At 41.8% G+C, this 23,272-nt stretch overlaps 2 protein-coding genes across 13 annotated transcripts in view; one reads left to right on the forward strand and one right to left on the reverse strand.

Annotated features, from left to right (window-relative positions):
* Nucleotides 1–9,777: 9,777 nt before the first annotated feature.
* RNF7 (ring finger protein 7) lies at nucleotides 9,778–23,085 on the reverse strand. 2 transcript variants are annotated; one of them, XM_084639029.1, is made up of 3 exons: nucleotides 22,871–23,085; nucleotides 13,774–13,821; nucleotides 9,778–10,291 (listed from the first exon to the last, which is right to left on the reverse strand). In XM_084639029.1, the coding sequence occupies exons 1-3, from the start codon at nucleotides 23,033–23,035 to the stop codon at nucleotides 10,235–10,237; spliced, it is 270 nt and encodes an 89-aa protein (XP_084495155.1). In that variant the 5' UTR covers nucleotides 23,036–23,085; the 3' UTR covers nucleotides 9,778–10,234. The 2 variants fall into 2 exon arrangements, with proteins under 2 accessions (XP_084495155.1, XP_084495154.1); XM_084639028.1 differs by having other exon boundaries at nucleotides 22,858–23,079.
* The window catches only part of LOC311526214 (uncharacterized protein), a 74,546-nt gene continuing 74,120 nt past the window's right edge, over nucleotides 22,847–23,272 (forward strand). For 5 of the 11 annotated variants that reach the window (XR_014712967.1, XM_084639018.1, XM_084639019.1 and 2 more), the window contains exon 1: nucleotides 22,847–22,987. Coding sequence is in view for 5 of the 11 variants with exons in the window: in XM_084639024.1 (XP_084495150.1) it covers nucleotides 23,066–23,224 (159 nt within the window). In the remaining 6 variants the exon portion in view is untranslated. Of the gene's footprint in view, nucleotides 22,988–23,047; nucleotides 23,225–23,272 lie in introns of those variants that run through there. The other 6 variants (XM_084639024.1, XM_084639022.1, XM_084639025.1 and 3 more) reach the window with 2 other exon arrangements.

Here is a 23,272-nt window from a genome sequence, read left to right on the forward strand (position 1 = left end):
GTTCTTTAATGGTACAACATGATTTTAAAAAAATGTAAATGCAAATTAATCTTACCAGCACTTCGCTGATAGGCAATAGAGAGCAAATTGCTTCCTGTATCTTACATCTCTTAAAGCAGTGGTTCCCAAAGTAGGGGCGTTGCTTGTTCAGGGAAAGCCCCTGGCGGGCCGGGCCAGTTTGTTTACCTGCCGCGTCCGCAGGTTCAGCTGATTGCAGCTCCCAGTGGCCATGGTTCACCGCTCGGCCAATGGGAGCTGCAGGAAGTGGCACAGGCTGAGGGACATTCTGGTTGCCACTTCCCACAGCCCCCATTTGCCTGGAGTGGCGAACCGCGGCCACTGGGAGCTGCGATCGGCCGAACCTGCGGATGCGGCAGGTAAACAAACCGGCCTGGCCCACTAGGGGCTTTCCCTGAACAAGTGGCGCCCCTAGTTTGGGAACCACTGTCTTAAAGGAAACTGCTTAAATGCTCACTTGTTATTTATAAATCAACTGTAAAGATAAAGTTCATTCTCATTTGCTACCAATGTAATTTATAAAGTAGTTGAACAATGAAAAATAGTCCAGGAGGAGTTCAAGAGAATAACAAAAATCCTCCTAAGCCAAAAGAAGCTTTCTCCTAAAAATCTTGTTTTTATTCATATTGTTAAAAACAGGTTTAAACCTTGAAATTACAGGTGTTTGTCTGATATTGTCTTCTGAAATAAGGACGGTTTGGAAGAATGTATCAGAATGGTTAATGGGATGTGATGCCACTTAAGGATTCTTCTCAGAATCTTGCCAAAAGCAAGTTTGATTTTTCTCAAATTTGCAGGAAAATCAGAAGTTTCTTAGAAGTTTTATATCCTGTGTTTCCTCTCTTCCTTTAATTGCTCAGAAAAGCAACAAAAAAAAAACCAAAAAAAAACCCCACAAGCAGTACATTATAATTCCTCCATCATAGTCCAGTGGCCCATAGTTATCATCATGTGCCCACCCCATAAAAGTGTATAATGTGGAAACTACTCCAGCCTTCTAATAAAAGTACAAACTTACTGAATACATAAATCTAGAACTCTAGAACATATAGTGACTGGAAAATACTCCATCTAGAATATTAAGCATAAAAATCATCCATCTCCCATATGACAGGAGCTAGACATATAATAATATGTACTAATAATAATTACATATAAAGGCATATATTTGGGTTTGTATACAGTATCTTTCCTGTCTCTTAATTTCAAAACAGAACCAATAAATCCCCTATTTTGCCTAACAAGTTTGACTGTGTGTAAAGCAAACACACTATTTTAAGTCAAGATACGGAAGTTCTGCATCCAGTGACAACTTAAAAGCTGCTTTAATGATTACGGAAATGGTTTCAGTCATAGAAGTACATAAAAAGCAGAAATGCAAGATCAATTAGCCATCTTAAGGATTTCCTCTATTAAATGAACATCCAAAAGTGTTATATTTGCTGCATCAAGGACTTCTGACTACAAATAAGAAGGCACTGATACCTGTCTGGAAGAGGATCCACTTGACCCTAATGGCAATAATGTATGTAAACATAAGCAAATGATGTTTCACAAAAGACAGGAATAAATGTGAACATGGCAGTTAATGTAGGAAAGCAGGCTGACTTCCTTAATCTTGTAAACAATGAACAACAAAAAGACATGGTTCAAAATGAAAGATGGATAAAACGAAGAAGGAAATTAGAGTGTGTCTATTAAGACCAAAAAGTATATCTCCTAATAAAAATGTCTAAACTTTTTTGATCAGAAAATCTCATAGAGATGTTATGAAGAAATATAGCTAGTTTTAAGGAAGATGGAGCCATTATCTCCTTAACTTTGGAAAAGACCTTATTCATATCTATTACCTTACACCTAGGTTGGGGAGAGAAGGGAATGGACTATGAAGACCCTTTAGTGATTCCTGTTACTAAAGGTTGATGTTCTGCTAATTTGCCTTCAGTGTGTATGTGACGGGTTTAATTGGCAGTAATATAAATATTAAGGGCATGTTTTTCAGAACTGCACACATGAAGTTGCATGCCTAATGTGGTATGCAATTACCACAACATCATATGGAAACTGGGTATTTTGCCATGCAATTTATATATGGAATCATGGTGTTTTGAAAGTACAAATTAGGCACACATTTGCACATGTGCAGTTTTGAAAATCAGGCACAAATGGACCTAAATCATTGATCTGGTTCACATAATAAAAAGGAAACTCCATCATGGGTTGTCACCTGCCTGGCGGGGATACAAATGTTTTTGCAGCCCAAAGCTGACCACACAGAGTATGTCTTCTAACATCAGGGCCCCGTGGCTTGCAAATAAATCTAAAAAAACATTCTGAAAGAATGGAGAGTGCCCAAGATACACTGAAATTGGCCACACTATCAACTCCTTCTGAGCCACGCTATCCCTTAAAGACAAATGCTGTGAAATTACTCTTAGCACAACTTGTTTAAATGACAGAAGCAGAATCCCAGGATATGTTGACCCTATAACAGGTTTCAGTAATCCATTTCTAAATTACCAATGCAAATATTGCCATTTCTGCACCAGATACCTGAGCCAGAGCCTAATGGCAGGATGTTTCTGTCCCAAGGCAGAAGCAGATCAAGGAAACACCCATATTTTTACGGTGGTCCACTTACCACTGGGGAGAAGGAATCTTTCTTAAGCAAGTGAAATCAACTTCTGCAGAATTTAAACTTTCTGAAAAAATGTTTCTAACCCTCGTTGTGAAGATAACCTTCTAAATGTGTACCAAGTATAACCAGTGCAGTCTTCCTAAAACTGCAGAGACACGGCCGCACTACTTCGGTCACTGCTGGGGAGGTTGGTCTGGATTCTACTACTGGTAAGGCATCTGGGGTATCTATGCCCAGTATTAATAAGAATTTTTTTTTGGTAGGAGGAGAAGAAAAGTGGTCTAGCATTAATTTATTCATTGCAAAACGCAACACTGATTTATTTATTTTGTGTGTATGTTGAGGGGTAGCATTAATTGATTTTATTTGTGTTCGAGGTAGGGAATGGCATTGATTCATTTGGCAGGTGTGGGGGAGTAACTCCGCCATCCCTGGAACCGACAGCCAATTGCAACCGGACATCGTCATCACCAGTGAGGACCGGAAGAGGATTGTCATGGTGGATGTCACAGTGCCCTCCGAGAACAGGATGCCAGCCTTCCATGATGCCCAAGTTTGAAAGGTGGAGAAATACGCCCCTCTGGCTGAAACTGTGAGAGCTAAGGATTACCAAGTTCAGACACATGTTCTGATCGTCAGAGCCTTGGGCACATGGGACCGCAATAACGAGCAAGTGTTGGGAGAATGCGGAATCAGTCAACGCTACATTTGGCTGATGCAGCAACTCATGGTGTCGGACGCCATCAGATGGTCAAGGGACAGCTACATAGAACACAACACCGGACATCGGCAATACCAGGAGGGATGAGCTGGAGTGCTGATGAGAAGCGCAGTGGGGAAAGTAACTGAAATACTTTCCTCATGGATTGTATTATCTCAGTGAACAACCTACCCTAAATTCTCAACTACTGAGGGACAATCTTCACTTATTGATATATGTGCTTTCTACAACTAACTCTCTGTATAACTTTTCATGAGTGATGTACCCGAATACTTGAATACTAATATCTAAACTGTATTCTTAAATTTACTCACCTAAATTTGGGTTACTGCTGATTATTCACTATATGTATCTTATGACTTTAAAAACAAACTGTGTATCTGTGGATAATCTAAGCACTATACCCAGATGTATACACGCTCTTTTCTCAACCCGTGTATTATATAATTTTAACATTAGCTTTAATAAAATTTTTATTTGGAGACTGAGCAGGAGCAGGCACAGCTCGGCGGCATCAGCATATTTCATTCTGGCAAGTAGGCTTTAATTTTGGACATGGGAAATCAGTGTAGCTCCACATAGGCACAGGTGTTTTGTGTAGAACTGACGACAGCCTCCAAGTCAATTTAAATTTTGATGTTAATTTGAATGATACATAGACTTAATTTTATTATTGGACTCAAACTAGTAAGTTCAAAGTAAAAAAAAAAAAAAAGATGAGATTGAATGTGTGTATTTATGAACACTGTCTTCCCCGCCCCCGACTCAAATATTGAAGTTTATATGCCATAAAAGCAGTTCAAAGGATTTGGAAAAATAAGCACACAAGTAATAGTATGCATGAGCAACTTTGAAATTCTAATAGAAAGGTGTTTCCTCATAACTAATTTTGCCACAAAGAATGTTTCAGAATTAAAATGGGTTTGAAATACTATACATATACATATGCACAGAGAGAGAGAGAGAGAGACTACCCACATGTAACACAACTGTTTGTTTGTGGAGGAAACTCTAGCTCTACAGAAACTAAGGACAATTCTCTCTCTTCTTCCTGAATTATCAGCAGTATAACTCAATGTGTTTAAATATTCATAAATATCTTCTATAAATTATATAGAAAAATCTTGAGCATTTTGAGTAAGTTCACTTATGCAGCTGAAAGCTAAAATTGTAATGCCTTTTTCATATCTACTATATTCTCCACAGAATCTTTAAACACTTAAATATATGTCATATTAATTGAATGACAACTTTTTCTGTATAAGAATTATGAACCTTCTGTCTAGTGTCAGAATGCCTGGATTTATCATTGACCTACATTTATAGTCTATCCAGAACAGACAAAAAGTGAATTTGCAATAGATTCCACAAAATGGAAAGACAATACACCTCAAAATTATGAAATGCCCTTTAGACATTTAATTTATTCAGGTAACATTTTACAGTTGCATATATGTGAAAGGTGGCATTCTAGAAGGACAACTGAATGGCTGCTCAGTACATTACCATATGCAGGGCTGACAGCATTGACTGTTCTTAAGGTTGCCTGCCACATCCTACCTTGTTTTCAGTTGCCAAACTTCAACCAATTGGGCTGAAGTTTTCAATGCCAGGTGTCAGCCACAGGCTGAATTTAGTTTTGGAAAATTTCAGCCCAAAGGATTCAGGGGATAACGGGCAGGAAAATCAGATGAGCCCAGGGAGATTGGGAGTAGGAATCAGTGAGGATGGGGAATGCAGGTGGGTGGAGGGGTAGATGGGAGGCTAGAGCTTGGGCAACAGAAACATCAGATGAGGAGCCAGGAGAAGGAGAACAGACTGCATGGCAAGAAAACTGGGGAAAAGGAGCTGCAGGGGGAGTGGAATTGTGCAAGGAGACAAACTAGGCATGAGGAAGGGAGACTAGGATTTACTGAGCAAAGAGACTGGGATAGTGAACCAGAGAAGTAAAGACTGGGATTAGCCAGATGAGAATGGGACTGGGATGAGGAGCCAGGGGTGGAGAAAACAAGGGAATGGGACAAGAATAGGTTGGAGGGGATGAAATAGATGGGATCATGCCGGGCACGGGAGGGAGGAGAATTTGCAGAAGAATTTGTGCCCACTACATCGCACTCTTCCAGGGAGTGGTATGGAACCCAAGATTGCGGAGTCTCACCATTCCTCTACAGTCAGTAAATACATATGAAAGCCACTGATAAAGTGCCCATCCCTCTCTAGTGCTGGTGCAGAGGATGACATTCTACTACTGATACTGTTTATACTGGTAGTTTACTTGGCAGAATCTGTGTGGTGGATCTAAAGGTTCCAACCCTGTTGATGAAATGTGTATGTCAATATAATGTCACATGATGGCATTTCTGTTTTTTCAGGTTGCTTTTTTAAAAACCTAGGAAATTCCAGACACTAAAATTACATTGAAAACTTTATTAAGGTTGCAAAGTCAAGCCGTGAAAATGTATGAAATACCAGCGTTAAAGTTGTCTTAATTCCGCAGTCTGCATATGCATTATGAGTCTTCAATTACATGATCACATACTAATTTTCCACAAGACCCCTGCCTGATTCAGAAGAGAGGATGGACTGCTCTGAAGGTGAACCAAGGATTTGTTGAGAAGGAGGCTGTTTATGTGTAGGAACCGCATTTAATTTGTTGCGGAAGTTGGATGGTGTATAATGAATGAGGCAGGAGATTTCAGGGAGAGAAAGGATGGTTTCATGCTTTAGGTATTTGAATGTTGCCTTCTTGAATTGGATCCCTATTTCTGCCTCTGCCACAGAATTGCTATGTGAGGCTAGTCAAGTTGCTTAAACTAAAAACTTTTCACAGGTGATTGTTAATATTGTGTTCTTCATTTTCTGAGTATCCAACGTAAGCACATGAGGATTGATTTGTAGAAGTGCTGAACAGTCACAGCCGCAACTGATGGTTATTGGAGCACAATACTCTGAAAAATCAGGTCACTGGTGTCTTCATTTGGGTACCCAAAATTAAAGATACTTTTGACCTGAATCTTCCTGCATGTAAAATATTAATAGGGAATTGGGAAAATAAATAAACACTCAGATACTATAGTGATGAGCACCAAAGAATTATTCATTTCCTCATGGGCTTTTCTATCTTCAAGAGCAGGGTTTGAATAGTGTATAATAAATACGGCCTAGGGGCATACAATGAACAATGAGCAGAAAACCAAATTTTGAACAGTTGCTCATTAAGTCCTAACATCCATCTTGTGAACTGAATGAGGCAAGGGTCCTATGGGAAAAAATAGTATGTGATCATGTAATTAAAGAATATATCATAATACATATGCACAAGGTGGCCAAATTAATGTTACATAAGCACCATTAATTCTGGTAATTTCTAACTTTTGACCTCTTGACTTTGCAATCTTAATAATGTTCTTGGTGAGTAATTATATAAACTGATCAAATCTTAAAGTTTATTTGTGCTTAAATTTGTAATTTTGCATCCTCAATACAAGCAGCCTTTTCTATGAGATAAGAGACAGTAAAAGACTGATGAAGTTATTTCATCAAGACAAACATTTAAACTGTCAATCTTCAAAAACACTATTAACTAAACTGGAAATATTAAATCCATTAAAAATCTGAAAAGAAAAAATTGTTGGGTCTCCCCTAATAAAGAGTGTTTACTTTACTGAGTTATTATCCTCTAATACAAATGCTTTTTTCCCTTACTATATAAAATTTTCTACTCAAGTAAAGAAATACATTAACAAGACTTTACAGCCATAACATTAATGAGAACCCACTGGAAATTCCCTTACCTACACAGAGATGCCATTGTGTGGTATTATCTGATCTGTTCATTTTCCTCTCCTCCCTCTTGTTGGCCACAGTCATTCTTTTTCTGTATGTTGCACAACTGCTGCTAGCTGAGGACCAGTTTTAATTAATGGGTAATCCTATTTCCTTTTACTCTTTTCTACAGATGCTCACTAGAGTGGAAAAAGACCAGTTTTCCAGTGAAGAAATGTAGAGAAAACTGTGTTCTAAAAGCTTTCCCAAACACAGGTATACAGCTAAGACAGCAGCAAAGACCCACTCCTCTGTCAAAAAGGAATAATTACAAAGTTACACCCTGACTTCAGGACAACAGGATTTGCCTTTCCACCAAGCCCCACAGTCACAAAAGCAAGACTGTTGCCACTTGTTCTAGTTAAGTTCACAGGTGCCTGAGGTGCTTAGCTATAAAGAAGAGAGACAAGGCCAGGAGAAATGTTGTATTGACCCACTTCAGCTTGTGGCTCTAAAAGTGAAACCATCTAGTTCTGGGTGGTACTTGGTGGTTTTTGTGTCTAATGATTCAGTTGTTTTCCACTTTTTGAGAGAAAGCAAGTCTGGAAAAGAGGTTTGATTGGAGTGTGCTCTGCACAGCAAATCATTGCACAGCTCCATAAATCTCTGACATGAAACCTATCTTTGCAGTTTCTTTTGAAAAGATTAAAGCAATAATGTAGTGCCTTACAGGGTGGGCCATAACTAATGCAGGAGATTAAGGTCACGTCTATGTTACAGGGACTCTAGAAGCAGATACCCAGTGCCACAGTTATGCTAGCATCACCCAATAGCGTAGATGCAGCCTGCAGTGAGGGAAGGAGTTTTTCCCATTGCCGTAGGAACACCTTGTCCCCATCTTATGGCAGCTAAGTCGACGGAAGCATGCTTCTATCCACCTAGTTATCTCTGCCTTTGGGAGTTAGGTCAGCATAGGTAGGATGCCCAGGGGTGTGGATTTTTCATACCCGACCATTGTAGTTACATCGATCTAAATTTTAAGAGTAGGCCAGGTCTAAACTTCACTTCCTCTAAAGAAAGAGAACTCCTTAACTAGGACCTAATCACATGAGATACTGAGCACTCTCATTTCCTCCGGCCCTGCACTTTGCTGAATCTTGTCCTTAGCGGTTTGTAAATGGCTTTGAAAATGAAAAAACACTACAGGTGCTAAGAATTTATCATCAAGGATTGACTGGAAATTTGTGTGCGTATATGGGGGGCGGTAATGAAGGGGATTTTTGTTGAGAGGGAGAGAGTGGGCGTCTACATAGGCATTTAATGTGGGTTGTTTGTTGAGGGTGGGAGAGGTATTAGAATGGGGCTTAATAGCTGTGATACTTTTATTCAGTAAAGAGAGGTTGTGCACCTTCTCTCTCTGTGTTGTGGGAGGAGATTTAATGATCATGAACCCTGCTCTCCCACCTGAGTTAATTTCTGTATGTTTGGCTCGTTGGGATAGATTGTAAAGTCTTCCAGGAAAGGAATGCATCTTAACTTTTGTAACATGCTTTATAAATTGCCATGTACATTTATGGCCTGGTATACAAAGATATACAATGTTTGTTCTAGTAGATTTCAGCCAATCAAGATGTTTAACTTTCAGTGAGCTCATCTTTTCCCCAGCAGGTAGCATTAGCACACAGTGAAGTGAGTGATCAAGACATATAGGCTTGCTAACAGATGGCAGCATGATGCAATCAAAAAGGCAGGCCACCATCTATATGAGGGCATTCAAATAGGCCAGAGTCAACTGATGTTATTTGACCAGTCAACTGATCAGCTTATCAAACCGAGTTTAGAATGATCTTAACAGAACATAGACTCTTCATACTTGTCATATATTTAAAACTCACTCAAATCTTGTTCGTAGGCCATATGTTTCCTGTAGGCATTAAAGGCAACTAAAAGAATTAAGGACAAGCAATTAAATATAAGTAAAAAACCCAAAAATTAAAACAGGGTTGTCCGTACATAAAAATAACCTAATGAAATCCTCAAGCCTTCCCGTTACGAAAGGCAAAACAACAATTGTTATTACATGAAAATATGTCTACCAATCTGATGAAATAGACAAACGGATACAAAACATATTCTCAAATGGACATGCCTATACTGACAAGATGAAACAATGTACTGCATTAGATTCTTAATACATTTAATTAGCATATGCTTTCTTTGTAACATCTATTTTATCAATTATATATTTGAAACAATTTATAGACATGGTTCTCAATTTATTTAAGATACATCCATGAGTCAGCTAGTTCCTAACCAAATTTTCACTTCACCAGCTAATTAATTTCAAATATGGTTATTAAAGTGGCCCAGTGCTGGATTAAAGACATCCCCCATTGCTTTTACTAGAAATTACAATAAAAATCCTAATATGGTAAAAGTTTAATACTGTATGTTGGAGAAACCACATACATATAATTATAAAATAAAAGGCTATTAATATTCAATGAACTGTAGAGTCAGATTTCTTAAGCCATCACAAAACCAAGCCTGTATTAAAACTTAAATAAGAGGTTTCTACCATACGGGGTACCGGGGGATGGGGTGGGGAGAAGGGGGAAAAAAACAACAGTAAAAATGAATGTTTCACACACTATTTATTTTAGTCAAAAAATCACGATCAGGCAAAATTATTTATGGTGGTTTGGTGGTAGATTGTAATTGTGTATTTTCGGCACCACAGCATTTCTAAGCAGTTGATACAATTCACACCAGAACATTGACAGACAGACAGACTTTAAGGTAGCGTGCCTATGTCCTTAGCTGTGGAAGGATGCTGAAATAAGATCAGACAAAATGGCACACCAACACATTAGAGCATATTCAAGCACAACAAAACCATAGTATTCTTTTAACATAGATATAAATTGAATGAATCACACCACAGTTAGAGTGTTCCTCCCTTTCATATGGCTATATGGCATCAGACATATATTGCTTCAAACAAGTTCAACAGAAAAACTGCCAATGTTTTCATTTGCCTATTCTCTGGACCACCCAGTCCTGTTGACAGAGGGGACAGCGATTGTTCTGTTTCACCCATAGGGACATGCAGCAATTGTGGAAGGAATGATTACATTCTCCCCAGACAACTGAAAGAAAAGAAAAATACTTGATACGTTCCAGTTACACTGTTTAATATAGATGTACAAACTACATTCACAATTAAGAGGTCTAACAATCTAACTCAGATTTTTACAGCAAATAGAGGGTTAATATTTGAGGCAATAATACATTATAATGATTTACTGATTGAGACTAGATTAGTGTTACTGGTTTGAAAGTATTTTCCATAAATAGAATATTGTGTTCTACAGGGTTATGTCTCACACATTCATAGATATTTAGGTCAGAAGGGACCATTATGATCATCCAGTCTGACCTCCTGCACAACGCAGGCCACAGAATTTCACCCACCACTCCTGCAAAAAACCTCACACCTGTATCTGTGATATTGAAGTTCTCAAATCGTAGTTTAAAGACTTCAAGGAGCAGAGACTCCTCCAGCAAGTGTCCCGTGCCCCATGCTACAGAGGAAAGCGAAAAACCTCCAGGGCCTCTTCTAATCTGCCCTGGAGGAAAATTCCTTCCCGACCCCAAATATGGCGATCAGCTAAACCCTAAGCATATGGGCAAGATTCATCAGCCAGATACTACAGAAAATTCTTTCCTGGGTAACTTGGATCCCACCCCATCTAATATCCCATCACAGGCCATTGGGCCTATTTACCATGAATATTTAATTACCAAAACCATGTTATCCCATCATACCATCTCCTCCATAAACTTATCGAGTTTAATCTTAAAGCCAGATAGATTTTTTGCCCCCACTGCTTCCCTTGGAAGGCTATTCCAAAACTTCACTCCTCTGATGGTTAGAAACCTTCATCTAATTTCTAGTCTAAATTTCCTGGTGGCCAGTTTATATCCATTTGTTCTTGTGTCCACATTGGTACTGAGCTTAAATAATTCCTCTCCAGTATTTATCCCTCTGATATATTTATAGAGAGCAATCATATCTCCTCTCAACCTTCTTTTAGTTAGGCTAAACAAGCCAAGCTCCTTGAGTCTCCTTTCATAAGACAAGTTTTCCATTCCTCGGATCATCCTAGTAGCCCTTCTCTGTACCTGTTCCAGTTTGAATTCATCCTTCTTAAACATGGGAGACCAGAACTGCACACAGTATTCCAGGTGAGGTCTCACCAGTGCCTTGTATAATGGTACTAAAACCTCCTTATCCCTACTGGAAATACCTCTCCTGATGCATCCCAAGACTGCATTAGCTTTTTTCACGGCCATATCATATTGGCAGCTCATAGTCATCCTATGATCAACCAATACTCCAAGGTCCTTTTCCTCCTCCGTTACTTCTAATTGATGTGTCCCCAGCTTATAACTAAAATTCTTGTTATTAATCCCTAAATGCATGACCTTACACTTCTCACTATTAAATTTCATCCTATTACTATTACTCCAGTTTACAAGGTCATCCAGATCCTCCTGTAGGATATCCCTGTCCTTCTCTAAATTGGCAATACCTCCCAGCTTTGTATCATCCGCAAACTTTATTAGCACACTCCCACTTTTTGTGCCAAGGTCAGTAATAAAAAGATTAAATAAGATTGGTCCCAAAACCGATCCTTGAGGAACTCCACTGGTAACCTCCCTCCAGCCTGACAGTTCACCTTTCAGTAGGACCCGTTGTAGTCTCCCCTTTAACCAATTCCTTATCCACCTTTCAATTTTCCTATTGATCCCCATCTTATCCAATTTAACTAATAATTCCCCATGTGGCACGGTATCAAACGCCTTACTAAAATCTAGGTAAATTAGATCCACTGCGTTTCCTTTGTCTAAAAAATCTGTTACTTTCTCAAAGAAGGAGATCAGGTTGGTTTGGCACCATCTACCTTTTGTAAAACCATCTTGTATTCTGTCCCATTTACCATCGACTTCAATGTCCTTAACTACCTTCTCTTTCAAAATTTTTTCCAAGACCTTGCATACTACAGATGTCAAACTAACAGGCCTATAATTACCCGGATCACTTTTTTTCCCTTTCTTAAAAATAGGAACTATGATAGCAATTCTCCAATCATATGGTACAACCCCTGAGTTTACAGATTCATTAAAAATTCTTGCTAATGGGCTTGCAATTTCATGTGCCAATTCCTTTAATATTCTTGGATGAAGATTATCTGGGCCCCCCAATTTAGTCCCATTAAGCTGTCTGAGTTTCACTTCTATCTCAAATATGGTAATGTCTACCTCCATATCCTCATTCCCATTTGTCATGCTACCATTATCCCTAAGATCCTCTTTAGTCTTATTAAAGACTGAGGCAAAGTATTTGTTTAGATATAGGGCCATGCCTAGCTTATCCTTGACCTCCACTCCATCCTCAGTGTTTAGCGGTCCCACTTCTTCTTTCTTTGTTTTCTTCTTATTTATATGACTATAGAACCTTTTACTATTGGTTTTATATTCCCTTTGCAAGGTCCAACTCTACTTGACTTTTAGCCTGTCTCACTTTATCCCTACATGTTCTGACCTCAATAAGGTAGCTTTCCTAGCTGATCCCTCCCTTCTTCCACTCCCTGTATGCTTTCTGCTTTTTCTTAACCACCTCTCTGAGATGCTTGCTCATCCAGCTTGGTCTACAACTCCTGCCTATGAATTTTTTCCCCTTTCTTGGGATGCAGGCTTCCGATAGCTTCTGCAGCTTTGATTTAAAATAATCCCAGGCCTCCTCTACCTTTAGATCTATAAATTCTTCAGTCCAATCCACTTCCCTAACTAATTTCCTTAATTTTTGAGAGTCAGCCCTTTTGAAATCAAAACCCCTAAATTAGCCACTAAAAGCATGTCTACCAATTTATTTCTAATTCAAGAGACATATACACATACTTTCATATTCTTACACATCTGTAGAATGCTTAGCACGGTGCTGTGCACTATATAAGTACATAATACTATGAACACTACTGAGGGACGAGTGAAGGCTGTGAGTGGTTTTTACTGGTTCATTAATTAGGTATAGTTAGTGTACCATTTCAGTGTTGATTTTTCATCACATACCAAAGGTTTAAGGGCATATGAGCAAACTCTAATTAACATTTTATTTGAATTTTTAAAGTTCAAAGTTGTGATACATGATAAATAAAATACCATAGGATATTACTACATAAGCATATAAAATGGGCTCTCAGCTACATCAGAGATTGTTCAAAGGCTATAATAATTTTATTCCACCCTTGCTTGTTTCAGTGAAGTTCTTCTGTTATATCTTCTAGCATATATCTTAAAAGAAGATACAGTAGCTATTTCCTATCTAACTCAAAAGTCTACAGTAGTCTGTCCTGAATTATAGAACTAGTTCTTCCCAGTCACACACATAAATGACTACAGATTTACTCAGTCAAGTACTTTTCTGACAGTGTGTCTTTTTACATTAGTATTGCTGTACAGTTTATTTTTGCTCATTAATAAAATTAGTATTATCTTCAAACTTAAAAAAGCACCCCACTGAGAAAAAGCCTTTGCTGAAAAACATGAGAATGAAATCACTACATACCAACACAATCTTCTTGTTTGTTTTCAGCTTGACATCTAAGACAGGCATCTAAAAGCAAACAAGAACAAAACTCAATTTGATGCTCAGAAGACAATTCTTAAAACTGGCTTTTCTAATGGAAATATAAACCCTTTATAAAGGTAAAAGCTCGAATTCTGCCATCTAGTTAAATTGTATTTATTAGATGAAAAGGAATTTAAAATACATGCACTATGCATACCAAAAGAAAAATATACGTTTACAGATGGTAAAAAGAACTGGAAACTGTAAGACCCTACATTTTGTTGTGACATTTTCACAAGCTCTGCTGCAAAAGACATCTCCTTTTTGTATATGTGACCATTGGGAGACTTGTGCCAAATCCTCTCAAGCATATTAAAAATTAAACAAGAGAACTGCAAGTATACATGCAACCCCCAAGTTCAGCAATCTGTTTTTCAGACATCAGCATCTCCTTTTAAGGAAATCACTCACAATTCTATTGACAGGTTTCAGAGTAACAGCCGTGTTAGTCTGTATTCGCAAAAAGAAAAGGAGTACTTGTGGCACCTTAGAGACTAACCAATTTATTTGAGCATAAGCTTTCGTGAGCTACAGCTCACTTCATCTGTAGCTCACAAAAGCTTATGCTCAAATAAATTGGTTAGTCTCTAAAGGTGCCACAAGTACTCCTTTTCTTTTCACAATTCTATTGTTTTTCAGCCTCCCATCAAACCCTGCCCCACACCATCTTTTTTACACAGAAATTTTACTTGATGAGTACCTTAAACTTCACCAGAATATAAAAACACACACCCACACTCTATACTTTTAGATCATTTATTAGTCGTGTAATGTAAGTGAAGAGACCACACCATACTTTTAGATCGTTTATTAGTTTTACTTACATTGCACAGAGACCAATGGGGCATATAATACATATTTTTTAAATGGGTGTCTAATCTTGCAAGGGACAGAAAGGAATAAGGATATGGGACTTCCAGTTGGAGTAGTACATCAGCTGCTGCTCCACACTATGTAAGCAAAAAGAAAAGGAGTACTTGTGGCACCTTAGAGACTAACAAATTTATTTGAGCATAAGCTTTCGTGAGCTACAGCTCACTTCATCGGATGCTGTAGCTCACGAAAGATTATGCTCAAATAAATTTGTTAGTCTCTAAGGTGCCACAAGTACTCCTTTTCTTTTGGCGAACACAGGCTAACACGGCTGCTACTCTGAAAACTATGTAAGCACTTACTGCTGCTCCCACTTCAGATTTCTCACCAAGCCCTGGTCTACACTAGGAGTTGAGGTCGAATTTAGCAGCGTTAAGTCGATTTAACCCTGCAGCCGTCCACACAACGAAGACCTTTTTTCAACTTAAAGGGCTCTTAAAATCAATTTCCTTACTCCACCCGCGACAAGGGGATTAGCGCTGAAATCGGCCTTGCTGGGTCAAATTTGGGGTACTGTGGATGCAATCAGACGGTATTGGCCTCCAGGAGCTATCCCAGAGTGCTCCATTGTGACCGCTCTGGACAGCACTCTCAACTCAGATGCACTGCCCAGCTAGACAGGAAAAGGCCCGCAAACTTTTGAATTTCAATTTCCTGTTTGGCCAGCATGGCAAGCTGCAGGTGACCATGCAGAGCTCATCAGAGGAGGTGACCACGCAGCAGTCCCAGAATAGCAAAAGAGCTCCAGCATGGACCGAACGGGAGGTATGGGATCTGATCGCTGTATGGGGAGAGGAATCCGTGCTATGAGAACTCCGTTCCAGTTTTCGAAATGCCAAAACATTTGCAAAATCTCCCAGGGCATGAAGGACAGAGGCCATAACAGGGACCCAAAGTGCCGCATGAAACTTAAGGAGCTGAGGCAAGCCTACCAGAAAACCAGAGAGGCGAACGGCCGCTCTGGGTCAGAGCCCCAAACATGATGAGCTGCATGCCATTTTAGGGGGTTCAGCCACCACTACCCCAGCCATGTTGTTTGACTCCTTCAATGGAGATGGAGGCAACATGGAAGCAGGTTTTGGGGACGAGGAAGATGATGATGATGAGGTTGTAGATAGCTCACAGCAAGCAAGTGGAGAAACCGTTTTTCATGACAGCCAGGAACTGTTTCTCACCCTGGACCTGGAGCCAGTACCCCCCAAACCCACCCAAGGCTGCCTCCCAGACCCGACAAGTGGAGAAGGGACCTCTAGTGAGCGTACCTTTTAAAATACTATACATGGTTTAAAAGCAAGCATGTTTAATGATTAATTTGCCCTGGCATTTGTAGCTCTCCTGGATATACTCTCAAAGCCTTTGCAAAAGGTTTCTGGGGAGGGCAGCCTTATTCCATCCACCATGGTGGGACACTTTACCATCCAGGCCAGTAGCACGTAGTCGGGAATCATTGTAGAACAAAGCATTACAGTGTATGTTTGCTGGCATTCAAACAACATCCATTCTTTATCTCTCTGTGTTATCCTCAGGAGAGTGATATCATTCATGGTCACCTGGTTGAAATAGGGTGCTTTTCTTAAGGGGACACTCAGAGGTGCCCTTTCCTGCTGGGCTGTTTGCCTGTGGCTGAACAGAAATGTTCCCCGCTGTTAGCAATGGGGAGGGGCTAGCCACGTGCTGAGGGAGGCAAAATGTGACCTTGTAACGAAAGCACATGTGCTATGTATGTAATCTTAACAGCAAGGTTTACCGTGAAAGAGTGTACCCATTGTTCTATAAAATGTGTCTTTTTAAATACCACTGTCCCTTTTTTTCTCTCCACCAGCTGCATGTGTTTCAAGGATCACAGGATCTTTTCCTTCCCAGAAGCTAGTGAAGATTAGAAGGCGAAAAAAACGCACTCGTGATGAAACATTCTCTGAGCTCATGCTGTCCTCCCACACTGACAGAGCAAAGACGAATGCGTGAGGCAGACAATGTCAGAGTGCAGAAAAGCACAAAATGACCGGGAGGAGAGGTGGCGGGCTGAAGAGAGTAAGTGACGGGCTGAAGAGAGGACTGAAGCTGAAAGGTGGCGGCAGCGTGATGAGAGGAGGCAGGATTCAATGCTGAGGCTGCTGGAGGATCAAACCAATATGCTCCAGCGTATGGTTGAGCTGCGGGAAAGGCAGCAGGAGCACAGACCGCCGCGACAGCCCCTGTGTAACCAACCGCCCTCCTCCCCAAGTTCCATAGCCTCCTCACCCAGACGCCCAAGAACGTGGTGGGGGGGCCTCCGGCCACCCAGCCACTCCACCCCAGAGGATTGCCCCAGCAACAGAAGGCTGGCATTCAACAAGTTTTAAACTTTTAAAGTGCTGTGTGGCCTTGTCCTTCCCTCCTCCGCCACCCCTCCTGGTGCTTCTCTCCTCCACCACTCATCTTGGGCTACCTTGGCAGTTATCCCCTTATTTGCATGATGAATGAATAAAGAATGCATGAATGTGAAGCAACAATGACTTTATTGCCTCTGCAATTGGTGATCAAAGGGAGGTGGGGAGGGTGGTTAGCTTACAGGGAAGTAGAGTGAACCAAGGGGCGGGGGTTTCATCAAGGAGAAACAAACAGAACTTTCACACCGTAGCCTGTCCAGTCATGAAACTGGTTTTCAAAGCTTATCTGATGCGCACCGCACCCTCCTATGCTTTTCTTACCGCCCTGGTGTCTGGCTGCGCGTAACCAGCAGCCAGGCGATTTGCCTCAACCTCTCACCCCGCCATAAACGTCTCCCCCTTACTCTCACAGATACTGTGGAGCGCACAGCAAGCAGTAATAACAGTGGGAATATTGGTTTCGCTGAGGTCTAACCGAATCAGTAAACTGTGCCAGTGCGCCTTTAAACGTCCAAATGCACATTCTACCACCATTCTGCACTTGCTCAGCCTGTAGTTGAACAGCTCCTGACTACTGTCCAGGCTGCCTGTGTATGGCTTCATGAGCCATGGCATTAAGGGGTAGGCTGGGTCCCCAAGGATAACTATAGGCATTTCAATATCCCCAAAGGTTATTTTCTGGTCTGGGAATAAAGTCCCTTCCTGCAGCTTTTGAAACAGACCAGAGTTCCTGAAGATGCGAGTGTCATGTACCTTTCCCAGCCATTCCACGTTGATGTTGGTGAAACGTCCCTTGTGATCCACCAGTGCTTGCAGCACTATTGAAAAGTACCGCTTACAGTTTATGTACTCCCTGGCTTGGTGCTCCGGTGCCAAGATAGGGATATGGGTTCCATCTGTGGCCCCACCACAGTTAGGGAATCCCATTGCAGCAAAGCCATCCACTGTGACCTGCACATTTCCCAGGGTCACTACCCTTGATTTCAGCAGATCTTTGATTGCGTTGGCTACTTGCATCACAGCAGCCCGCACAGTAGATTTGTCCACTCCAAACTGATTCCCGACTGACTGGTAGCTGTCTGGCGTTGCAAGCTTGCATAGGGCTATTGCCACTCGCTTCTCAACTGTGAGGGCTGCTCTCATCTTAGTATTCTTGCGCCTCAGGGCAAGGGAAAGCAAGTCACAAAGTTGCATGAAAGTGCCCTTACGCATGCGAAAGTTTCACAGCCACTGGAAATCGTCCCAGACTTGCAATACTATGCGGTCCCACCAGTCTGTGCTTGTTTCCCGAGCCCAGAATCAGCGTTCCACCGCATGAACCTGCCCCATTAGCACCTTGAAGACCATATTGCCAGGGCCCATGCTTTGAGAGAAGTCTGCGTCCATGTCCTCATCACTCATGTCACCGCGCTGACGTCGCCTACTCGTCCGGTATCGCTTTGCCAGGTTCTGGTTGTGCATATACTGCTGGATAATGCGTGTGCCATTTAATGTGCTCCTAATTGCCAAAGTAATCTGAGCGGGCTCCATGCTTGCCGTGGTATGGCATCTACACAGAAAAAATGGGCGGAAAATTGTCTGCCATTGCCCTGACGGAGGGAGGGGCAACTGACGACATGGCTTACAGGGTTGGCTTACAGAGAATTAAAATCAACGAAGGGGGTGGCTTTGCGAGAAACTGAATGGCCCCCTCAAGGATAGAACTCAAAACTGGGTTTAGCACGCCGTTGATTTCAGAGAGGGAGGGAGGGAGGAGAAAATGAATACAAAATAAATCTGGTCTACTTCTTGTTTTGAACCACTTCATCTATCTTTATACATCTTGCTGGCAGCAGACTGTGCAGTACGACTGCTAGCCATCGTCAACACCTGGGTGCTCAGCAGAAGACGGTGCAGTATGACTACTGGCCATCATCTTCTGTTAGCTGCAGATTAAAAGACAGTGCGGGACTGAATCGCCACGAGACGAAACAAGGGAAATGACCTGGCTGAGTCACTCCCATGTTTGCCCAGGCGCCCGGTTAAAAAAGCACCCAGGACTACGTCGATGATGGCTACGTCGATGATGGCTACTTTTGTCTGCTGCAAAAAGGCAATAAACTACTGCTGTGTAGCAATGCAGTACCGCGTCTGCCAGCACCCAGGAGACATACGGTGATGGTTACCTGAGCGGGCTTCATGCTTGTCGTGGTATGGTGTCTGCACAGGTAACTCAAGAAAAAGGGCGCAAAACGATTGTCTGCCCTTGCTTTCACGGAGGGAGGGAGGGAACGGAGGCCTGACGATATGTACCCAGAACCACCCGCGACAATGTTTAAGCCCCATCAGGCACTGGGATTTCTATCCAGAATTCAAATGGGCGGCAGAGACTGTGGGAACTGTGGGATAGCCACCCACAGTGCAATGCTCCGGAAGTCGACGGTTGCCTCGGTACTGTGGACACACTCTGCTGACTACATGCACTTAGAGCATTTGTTTGGACACACACACAATCAACTGTATAACAACGCTTTCTACAAAACTGACTTCTATAAATTTGACCTAATTTCGTACTGTAGACATACCCCTAGTCAGTCATCAAACAGCAAAGAGAAATGGGAGTGCTGAGGCAGCATTGTTTCCCCAAATAAGACAGAGGAGAGCAGCTTTTCCTTTAGTAGACAATCAGGAGTTTCACTCATTATTTATTATTTGTATTGCAGTAGCACCTAGAGACCCAAACATAGTTGTTCTAGGGGTTATACAAACAATAATAAGTGGTTCCCTGTCCAGAAGAGCTTCCTGTCTAAGACAGGAAATACAATACACAGGCAGGGGAAGCACACAGTAACAGGTGAGATGACTGTAATCATCATAATAATCAGCGGCCACTATCAAATTTTTTGAAGGCGTCATAGTAGAGGAGTGTTTTAAAGAGGGATTTGAAGGAGGACAATGTTGTGGCTTTACAGATTTTTACAAGGAGCTCTTTTCATTCATAAGGAACAGCATGGGAGAAGGTTCTTCTTGGAAAATTTGACAAATGGGAAATGAAGTCTTGGCATATTTGGCAGGACAGAACCAGGAGTCAAAATCTCAATGGTGTATAAGAAATAACAGGTAGGGCACCATTCCAACACTTTAATCCCTGTGCGAACATCTGGGTCTTCAGTCAATCACTTTCAGAAATATCAAATTCACTCTAAATCCTATAACTTTTTAAAAACTAAAATACAAAGGCAGAGTTCCATATTTAGCTCCACAGAAAACATTTTGATTTCTTTTAAACTAAGTCTTTTTTCCCTTTAATTCTGTGATTTGACACAATTGGCATGAGTAGAGATATCAACTCAGATCTATTTTCCACAGTGCTTTTGTGCTATTTCGACTTCCTCATAAGTCAGGTTCAGTAAAATCCATTACTGGATATTACTAAAAACTGTATTTTTAAGAAAATGTTATTCTATTGCACCTGGGGCTAATTTCTTAGTCCTGATGTGAGCTTTGTCTACCAGCCCAACTAAGACCACATGTGAACTGTCTTCTAACCATGCTAAAACTTTTTGTATAAAGTCAAGCTAAATAAGATATTTTTCACTACTTCATTCTGGGCCAAAGTAGTTCTTCCTCTAGCATGTTCATAAATTCTCCCAGCTCAAAAGACTGTTCTAGACACAGACAAAAATACATGAGAAATGTCTGGGCTAGTTATGTTCGATATTGCCATGATGGGCACTCAGATTGGATTCTCAATCTTTCGCTCTCCAGAACAACAGTGGAAGAATGATTTTGGGCAAGTCACTTAACCTCAGTTTTCCCATGAAAGAGGTTTCTTATCAATTTTTGTAAAACACTTTGAAATTCATGGATGAAAAGCACTATATAAAAGTGTTAAATATCTTATTTTCTGGAGATTCCGTCTCTACAACACAAAAGATAGTTCAATTTCCCTATTCATTCAGGCCTTAGCCATTTTACTGAAATTGCCAATGTCTGCCAACTGCAGTGGTTTTTGTAATGTGACTAGCAACCTAATGGAAATTGGACAGAAACCGTATTTGCATCATGCAGAACACTGACTAGACATAAGATGGTAACTTGGACTACTCCTTATCCAAGCTGCATTTGTACAGTGACCTAGAGATGAAAAGGCTCTGTGTCTCCAATTATTAACTCCCTGAGCTATCCAGTCTCAAACAGCAATAAAAATTCACACTTTTTGATGTATTTAGATCATCATAATTATATGTAACTGCTATGCTGTCAATGTCTTAATTTGTAAAATTTAAGCTACTTTTAAATATTGTTTTCAGCCAAAGAACAGCTGCAGCAATATTACTGGGAAGTAGATACTCAAGTAACACCTGACAAGTGGGTATAAGAGCCTTTTTTGGATTAAGTGTTAATATTTGTAATCAGTTGGGGAGATTTGTACAAATATAATGATAATAATTTTTAGCTAATGCAATAACGTGACCTTACATTTACATCTTTTATCCAAGAGTGGTTTGCAAGATATAATTAACAGATAATACAAAGAATACAGGTTTCAGAGTAGCAGCCATGTTAGTCTGTATTCGCAAAAAGAAAAGGAGGACTTGTGGCACCTTAGAGACTAACAAATTTATTTGAACATAAGCTTTCGTGAGCTTCGTAATAAGCTTTTCGTGAGCTATTAGTGAGGGGAGTGTTAACCCATTGTTAACCCAAGCTTCGTAATAAGCTTTCGAATTACACAGCTCACTTCATCGGATGCACTAACAAATTTATTTGAGCATAAGCCGGATGCATTCAGTGAATGCATCCGATGAAGTGAGCTGTAGCTCACGAAAGCTTATGCTCAAATAAATTGGTTAGTCTCTAAGGTGCCACAAGTACTCCTTTTCTTTTTACAAAGAAAACACTAGATATCACCCTCAAGGAGCAACCATTTCCTGGTGAAATGTAGCAAGAGAAGAGCAGACTACAAACAAGGCTTCAGCATGGTGAAATAGTTGCACAGAGATGAAGGACTCCAGTAAGTGATCCAATTTAAGTCATGAAACTTCTGTTTGGCTAGTTAAGGAGGATCACCTATTAGGAACAACCACTACATTTATGGCACCAGAAGCCATGGTCAGTCACCACATGGTAGGCTACAGAGGCTGGTTTATTCCGTGTCCCCTCGCTACATGAGAACTGCTGGGCTAGGTCAACCAACTAGAGTTTATTTCAAGGAAATAAAGAACTGTATGAATATTACACGGTAAAGCTGATTGCTTAGGTGATGCCTCTGGTTATTTATTTCTGGTACAAACACACACAGAGCTACCCCTGGTACCATCACCCACTGGTACCAGCACAGGATCTTTTGTGCAATTACTTTTAGGATGTGGGACAAACACAGGCAGGGCATTAGGAACTACATAAATGGCTTTGGTATCATCCCACCAAACAGGTCCGTGTGGGAAAGAAGGAACCCAGTATGTTCAAGCTCCAACAGAAACCCCGGGCTTTCCTGGGGAAGGAGGCAGTGAGGTGATTCAGGCCCCCACGATGTGGGGCTCTGGCCGTGGGGAGGGGGCAGTGAGGAGATACAGGGCCCCCCAGGCTGCAGGGCTCTCCCCGCGGGGGCGGGGGGAGTGAGGAGATAGCGGCCCCTCCCCCCCAGGATGTGGGACTCTCCCCGCGGGGGGGCAGTAAGGAGCTACAGGTCCCTCCCCCAGGATGTGGGGATCTGGCCGCGGTGGGGGAGGGGCAGTGAGGAGGTACAGGGGCTCCGCCCAGGGCGGAGAGAAGGCCGTGGCCCACCGGCGCTTACCCATGACCTGTACCCGGCAGATGGCGCAGGTGTCGCACTCCACGTCCCAGCTCCACATGGCCACCGCGTTCCACTTCTTCAGCGAGAACATCTTGTCGGCAGCGCCCGCCTTGGCGCCCGAGGAGCCCGGGTGAGAGTGGGGGGCGCCCGGCTCGTCTCCGTCCTCCACGTCGGCCATGGCGGAGGGCGGAGACGCTGCGGCGGAGGAATGGCTCTGGCTTCTCGGAGCCGGGAGTGCGGGGCTGCAGCGCCACCCAGCGTCGAGAGCGGTGCCACCCGCCCGGCCCGGCCCGGCCGGGCTAGCTGGGCGGGGGCAAATGGGAGGCCCGGGGAACGGACCCGAAGCCCCACCGCTTCGGGAGCAGAGGTGGGGAGCCAGCAGCAGGCTCTAGTCTGCGGAGAGCTCAGGGCCCCT

This window comes from Lepidochelys olivacea (genome assembly GCF_965140295.1).
Source record: "Lepidochelys olivacea isolate rLepOli2 genome assembly, chromosome: 9".
Classification (NCBI taxonomy): Eukaryota; Metazoa; Chordata; order Testudines; family Cheloniidae; genus Lepidochelys; species Lepidochelys olivacea.